Source organism: Coturnix japonica, chromosome 31 (genome assembly GCF_054131305.1).
Source record: "Coturnix japonica strain WE chromosome 31, WE-NBRP24, whole genome shotgun sequence".
Lineage (NCBI taxonomy): Eukaryota > Metazoa > Chordata > Aves > Galliformes > Phasianidae > Coturnix > Coturnix japonica.
This window is the reverse complement of record NC_140693.1, coordinates 3,579,677-3,586,722: the sequence shown is the minus strand read 5'-3', so window position 1 is coordinate 3,586,722 and position 7,046 is coordinate 3,579,677. Positions and strand designations below refer to the sequence as shown.

At 51.9% G+C, this 7,046-nt stretch overlaps 1 protein-coding gene across 1 annotated transcript; it reads left to right on the top strand.

Moving 5' to 3' along the window:
* The first annotated feature begins 807 nt into the window (after window positions 1–807).
* LOC146755639 (uncharacterized) lies at window positions 808–4,375 on the top strand. Its single transcript, XM_085525348.1, has 6 exons — window positions 808–2,290; window positions 2,630–2,707; window positions 3,130–3,201; window positions 3,293–3,394; window positions 4,103–4,246; window positions 4,365–4,375. The coding sequence occupies exons 1-6, from the start codon at window positions 2,200–2,202 to the stop codon at window positions 4,373–4,375; spliced, it is 498 nt and encodes a 165-aa protein (XP_085381474.1). The 5' UTR covers window positions 808–2,199.
* Window positions 4,376–7,046: the final 2,671 nt, after the last annotated feature.

The window sequence follows — 7,046 nt, the reverse complement described above, 5'->3', positions numbered from 1 at the left end:
ACCTGAAGGCTGTGATGCCATTCAGCGAGACCTGGACAGGCTGGAGAGCTGGGCAGTAAGAAACCGGATGAGGTTTAACAAAAGCAAGTGTAGAGTCTTGCACCTGGCTAGAAATAATTGCATGCACCAGTACAGGCTGGGGGAAGACCTGCTGGAGAGGAGCTCTGCAGAGAGGGACCTGAGCGTCCTGGTGGACGACAGATTGACCATGAGCCAGCAGTGTGCCCTTGTAGCCAAAAAAGCCAATGGCATCCTGGGGTGCATTAAAAAGAGCGTGTCCAGCAGGTCAAAGGAGGTGATCCTCCCCCTCTACTCTGCCCTGGTGAGGCCTCATCTGGAATATTGTGTCCAGTTCTGGGCTCCCCAGTACAAAAAAGACAGGGATCTCTTGGAAAGAGTCCGGCGGAGGGCCACTAAGATGGTGAAGGGCCTGGAGCATCTCCCCTATGAGGAGAGACTTAGGGAACTGGGTCTGTTTAGCCTTGAAAAAAGAAGGCTGAGAGGGGACTTGATCCAGGTCTATAAATATTTGAGGTGTGGGAGCCATAGTGGTGAGGCTGGTCTCTTTTCAGTAGTGCGTGGGGATAGGACTAGGGGTAATGGGATGAAAGTACAGCATAGGAAGTTCCACATGAATGTGTACAAGAACTTCTTTACAGTGAGGGTGACGGAGCACTGGAACAGGCTGCCCAGGGAGGTGGTGGAGTCTCCTTCTCTGGAGATATTTAAGACCCGCCTGGATGCCGAGCTGTGCAACGTGGTGTAGGGAGCCTGCTTTGGCAGGGGGGTTGGACTCGATGATCTCTAGAGGTCCCTTCCAACCCCTACAATTCTGTGATTCTGTGATTCTGTGATTCTGTGATTCTGTGAAGTCACCTCACCACCCAGGCAGGACCGCTGAAATCAGTGGGGTGCACCTCTCCTGTCCAGGAACCCGAAAGAGGTGATAATAATCCCAGGCCAGCAATTGTAGTATTGATATGATGATTTTATTCAAAGTCTTTGTTAAACAAAGAGGGAAGGAAGGGAGGGGTGCGCTGGGGGGGGGGAATGGGAGGGGTGGAGGAGGGTTGATGTCAGACTGTGAAATCAATTTTTTTAATCTTAATTCTGCTCCAGAAACAACATCTGATTCCCATGCTCTCTGCTTGGTATTTTGTCTTTTGATGCAAACACGTAAGCCCCATTGGTGCCTGGTTCAGCAGTTCAGCTTCCTTTGCGCCCTTTGCCTGGTTGTAGGGAAGGTGGCAGGCTCTGATTCAATGAGGGTGTTGTATGGACACAGTATTTATCGCCATGTATCCAAAGGTGCAACAGTTTCTGGAAACCCAGGTGGGATCCTATAGGTGATGGTTCTCTCGCCACCAAGCATCCAGTTGCCAGCAGTGGGTGAGTTCACTGGGACTTTGGGGATGGGAGGTGCCAACTAGCAAGCCTTCAATATCTGCTACTAAAATCAGACTTGGAAGCACGTTACACGTGGGAAATACACTTGGTGCAGGAAAGGGGATTTCCTTAGCCATCAAAAAAAGATGAAACTGCAGATCTATCAACAAAAATGTAAGCACGTGACACTTGACTTGGCGGGTCTGTGGGAAGGTCAGCTTCTCCGTGTTTGTATTTCAGCCATCATCCTCCACACTGGAGAGGATTTATCCGCTTGGCTTGCTTAATTGCAGCACGTTTCACACGCGTGGATAACCTGTGCATATTGCGTCACTACCTCTGTGGCCTGAGGTGGTGCACCAGGCTGGAAATAATGCCTTCTTGGGGTTGTTGAAGCTCTGCAAAAGTTTGCCAAGCAAAGTTGTGGATGCTCCATCCCTGGAGGTGTTCAAGGCCAGGCTGGATGGAGCTCTGGGCAGCAAGACTCTGTGGGTGGCATCTCTGCCCGAGGCAGTGGGGCTGGGGTTCTGAGTTCTTCACTGTCCCTTGCAAGCCAAGCCATTCTATGATTCTGCATTTCTATGATGTAAGCACCAGCCCCACACAGCCCTGGTGCAGTGCATCACAAGAGCAGCAGCCTGCGGGGAGCCGCCACCCGGAATCACAGAGATGTGAGGTCACAATGCCCCATCCTATGACTGTGCTGAGCTCCGTCATGAGCTCACAAGGCCTGGCCGCAGGCTTGGCTCAGTGCGACACTCACTGTGGCTGCAGCGGTGGTGTTGGAAGCGTGGTGCAAGTGTGGGGGCGGCCATGGACCCTGCCCGCCTTGTCCTCTTCCTCCTATTGGTGGCCATGAGTTTTCAGGAGAGCTGTGCTGCTCCGTGGCGAGCACGGGGAGCAGGTGAGTGGGTAGAGATGGGACCCAAACTGAGCAGCGCTGGGAGCAAGAAGTCAGGCTGTGTCCCCACGGCCCTGTAGTACACTTGCCTGGGGCCTGCCTTCCATGGGGGTGTTGCTGGGTAGGGGGTGATGGGCATCTTCTTCCACGTAATCTGTGAGAGATGTGGCACGTGGCCCGGAGATACGCTGCCAGGTGCCAGCCTACGGGTCATCCCGTCCACCCTGCAACTTTGGAAATCATGACCTGAGTTATTCTCCACATCCAGTTACTGAGGGAGAAGGAGATCACACCATATAGTGCATATAAGTGGGAACTTCTCTCATCTGTTCTTGATTCTAGATGATGAGCTTCGTGCTCCCTTTCCGGATGCTCCTTTGGATCCGGACTTCATGCCTGTGCCTGGGGGACAACCCAGGGGTAAGTTGTGAGTGTCTGTTTCCTTGGAGGCTGAAACGTTCATGCTCTCATGGTTTACCTGGGTGCAATTTTACTGGAGATCCTCTCCAGGTCTTCCAAGCCTGTTTGTGCCTGGAAGGGTTTGCACAGATGAGCCATGAGTATTTTTTCTCTCGGAGAGCTGCAACATTTCAGTGGGAAGGTTACCGCTGCCCCTCTGCAGCTGAGGGAGCCCAGACCTTTGTATTTGGGCTGTGGCATTCCCCAACCACCGCCAGACCCTACAGGTCACTCAGGGAAAAGGAGGCCTCCACATGTGCCGGAAGCTCTCCTCACCTGTGTCTGATCACACTTGTGTCTGCAGGCCCTGTCCCCTGTACGCTCTGCTACTCAGTTGATGCTGTAGTGTGTGACTAAAACTTTTCATGGGTCTTTGGTTGCAGAAGTGCCCCCAGTGTGGGCCTTGCCCGGTCATCGGTTTCCTCCTGTGCTGGAGCCCAGCTGGAATCCCAGCAGTGAGTACTCTGTCTTCACTGACTTGGCTGACTCGCCGCTGATCTTCAGATCTTCATGCACATGATATTTAACTTCATACATTCTGTTAAGGTCCGGAAAGAGAAGAGGATGAATCCAATCGAGGAAAATACTCTCAGGGCTCATCCCGTCTCCTGAAGCGACTGCTGAAGGAAATGGAGAAGGCAGAGCGTGGTGGGTATACTTCAGTCTGTTCACTGTGGGACCTGGGAAGCTGAGGTGTGATATAGAGGTGTGGGCAGGCTGTAGCCTGCACAGCAGGAAGGGATGGGTCAGAGCCGTGCTGCAGCCGTGTTCCATGTATCACCTTGCAGGTGCTGTCAAGCACCAGAGCTGGTCTGCTGCCAGATGGTCTGCATCCAGCCAAGACCCAGAGGCAGCTGCTCCCCCAGCACAACCATTACTTGTCAGAGCTGCTTTGTGCAGTCATTGGCACCCAGATGGCAGCAAGTGGCAAAGTGGCAAGCGCTGTGCTTCTGTTCATCCAAAGCCCTCCATGCAGCTGAGCAAGTTCAAGGCAGGAGGAGCGTCCTAAGCAGGGTTGGCTGCCTTTGCTAATGCTGGAAATGAGGTGGAGATGCTAATTCTGAAGGCTTGGACTGTGTGTTAGATCTTGGATTTCAGCCTGCAGCTACCTGGCTGTGACGGGCTGGTGACAGCACAGTATGTGAGGGCCTTGCACAGGAGCTGATTTCTCAAGAGGTGTGAGGGAGTCAGCATTGTCCAATAGCTGGGAGGGCCCAAATGCCCTTGGGTAACAGAGGGGCTCACAGTGTACTTGGGGGGGGGCCTGGACTTTACCTGAGCTCGGGATTGGAGAAGCTCAGTTTTCGATGAGGGCACGTGACATCCCAATCCTACTGCCCTGCTTTCTTTCTAAAGGAACGGACCAACAAAGTGAGCGGGATGCACTCCAGGAAGGCGGATATCCTACACTGCCCGTCCCGGATGTGCTGCAGGAAGGCGGATATCCCACACTGCCCGTCCCAGACAGAGGAATGCAGGCAGCACCAACTGGCATGCCAGGTAATTTCTGTCCTATGATCATACGGTGTCACGAACCAGAGTCACTGCGTGCCTGCAGGCTCTTGCTGCCAGCTCTTGCACACCAGGTCAGCAGCCAGACCTGAGCATGTGAGCACAGAGCACATGTAAAAGAAGCCAGGGGTGGCTCTCTGAAAATGGCTGGCCTTCGTGGGGTGTGGAGAGTTGTTCCAGCAATGTGCCAGAGAAGGTACTTGCAGACCTCTGTGACCCTGCTCAGCTCCCACCGCTCCCAGATCGCAGAGTTTGCCCTTTTGGAACGAAGCCACCTGAGGGTGATGAGCAGGGTCTTGTGTGGTAGGAGCCTGCAGGAGTGTTTCTCCCCTGGGATGGCTCTGGATGTGCCCTGTGCTGGCTGAAGCCTGACCTTCAGCCTGGGGGGCATCCCACAGGGGGAGCTCAGGACACACATGCCGGGAAAAGTGTGAGGGATTCTGCTCTGTAGCTCTCCCCACGGACCAAGCCCAGACCCCAGAGTACAGCCCCAGCTCTCGGCCCAGAGGAGGACACGGGTAGTGCCTGTGCAGCCTCTCCGTACCCAACGAGAGGTGGAAGCAATCCTTCTTGTCCTCCAGTGCTTCGGCACCAGAGACGGAGGCACCCACTGACAAAATGACCTCTTGGGTCCATGAAGCACACTGAGAGATTATCTGTAGCGCAGCTGAAGGTAACGTGGGACATTGTCTCATTTCTTCCAGGGATGAACACAGGCAAAAGCACAGAGGATGCTGCTCACAGATCTGTGCGGAAGCGCCGCATTCCGATGACGGTCTCAGTGATGCTGCTGCCTGCGCTGGTGCTGGCTGTTGGTACTGTGATATGGGTGCTCAAAAACTACCTGTGAGTTGGCCTTTCCCCAGAACACCTTATTGCTGCATTTGGCAATGAAGCATTTGTGGTGCCAGGATCCTGGACGGCCAAATCAGCCGCTGGCAGTACACTGCCAGGACTTAGGTTGCAAAGTCTTTCAAGTTTCCCCTTATTTCCTGTCAGTGAGTAGTGCTTTCTGAAACTCATTCTCACAGAGCACGCAAGAGGGAAAAGAGAGCAGCAGAAGCAGCAGATGGAGCTGGGGAAGGCAACGAGACAGACTCTGACCCAGTCAAACAAGAATCTCCGTAATAGCTCCAGTCCGTTCCATTCTGCCATTGAAGAGGCCCGAAGTCTTCAAGGTCATCTGGAAAACCAGGAGCTTGAACTCAAAGTCATGAAAGAGATCCTTGGGAACAGTCCTGAGTGCTGCCTTCTGTCAGAGGATGGCCCTGAATGTGAGAGCAGAGCTTTTGTCCTTCATCCTGCATACTCCAGGACAGGTATCACCAGCAGTTTGAAGATTCTTAGCTCGACACAGCTACATTCCTGTTGAGGGTCCTAATGAGGACCCAGAAAACGAGCATCCTCTGACTGCCGGACAAAACGTAATGTCTTTGGAGATGTGGGTGAGAATGGCTGGTTTCAGGGAGAGCTGACAGATGGCACAAGAGGACTGGTCCCTTCCAATTTGGTTGCGGAGCTTTCAGATGATGAACTGGATACACCTGGAGATCCTGTCAGAATTCCTGCATTGCTCCATCTGCAAGACTACCACTGCTCCACTCAATGGAACAACTCGATGTTGAGCAGAACGTGGTTGAGCTCCTTCGGGAACTCTCTGAGGCGACTGACAGCAGAACTGCATAACTTTATTGTATATTAAAAACAACCAAACAACTGTCCCCTCCCTCTCCCTTCCCCTCGCACCCCTACACCCCTCCCCCCCCAACCCCCCTCCCCCCAAAAAAAAAGACAAAAAAAAAAAAAAAACCCTAAAAAACCAACAAAAAACAACCCACCCCCAATAAAACAAAAAACCAAAACCAATTAAAATCTCAACGCTGTTCTTTTTCTGGGATACACTGAGGTGACGCTTCTTCTAGCTTAGACTTTGCAATGAGTTTGTGTCACGGAGTTCTCTCTAGAGCTCACTCGGTGACAGTGGGAACAAACCCAGGGAGAGAAGGAACAAAGAACCTCCCCTCTCTAACAGCGCGGCGCGGCGCGGCTGAGAGGGGAAGGGAAGTAAGATTGCGAGTGGGTCTAGGAGGGAAAAAATGAAAAAAACCAACGATCTGAGAATGAACAGCAGTTTAACGAACCCAGTGACACTAAACAACAACGATGTTGCAGAACGGCGGGAGAAAAGCAGACGACCACACCTGTCATTGACATGATCAGTGAATCTCGTTTATTCCTTGCCTGCGTGTACCTTTATAATACGGATAATTAGCTCATACATATTGCAAAAGTGGAGCTCATCATTGGTTCCCAATTACATACCATCCCCGAGTATCTTAACAGCTTGTTGTTATCAACTGAAAGATACTCCCTTGCTGAGTTCCCAGAACCATGGCTAGTTTCTCACCATCATAAGGCATACTGATGTTCTCACTGTCCTTGCAGGTGTTATGGCTGCTTGATTAACCGCACCGTGTTTACGACCCTTCTCAGCTAACTAGCTGTAAAAAACACTCTCTACAGGACCCCACAGATTACCTTCAGAATTCAACAGTTAGTTCTGTTTCCTTTCTGAGTGCATAACAACCTGAGCAAATGAATTGAATGACGTGGCTTTTTAGTCTGGTAAAATCTCTGCTGTACACTGGAACTTGGTCCATTTGTAAGCAGGACTTTGTCCATCTCTGCAGGACAGCAGAAAACCCTTTGTGCTAATCATGATGCCAAGAAGCAGAATGCGGCAAATGGCAGATGATCCAACTGCTTCAGGTGTTCATTTCCTTAAAAC

Coding starts and splice junctions, on each gene's coding strand:
- LOC146755639 (XM_085525348.1), top strand. CDS start 2,200: ATGGACCCTGCCCGCCTTGTCCTCTTCCTCCTATTGGTGGCCATGAGT. Junction 2,291..2,629: donor GTGGCGAGCACGGGGAGCAG/GTGAGTGGGTAG, acceptor TCTTGATTCTAG/ATGATGAGCTTCGTGCTCCC. Junction 2,708..3,129: donor GCCTGGGGGACAACCCAGGG/GTAAGTTGTGAG, acceptor CTTTGGTTGCAG/AAGTGCCCCCAGTGTGGGCC.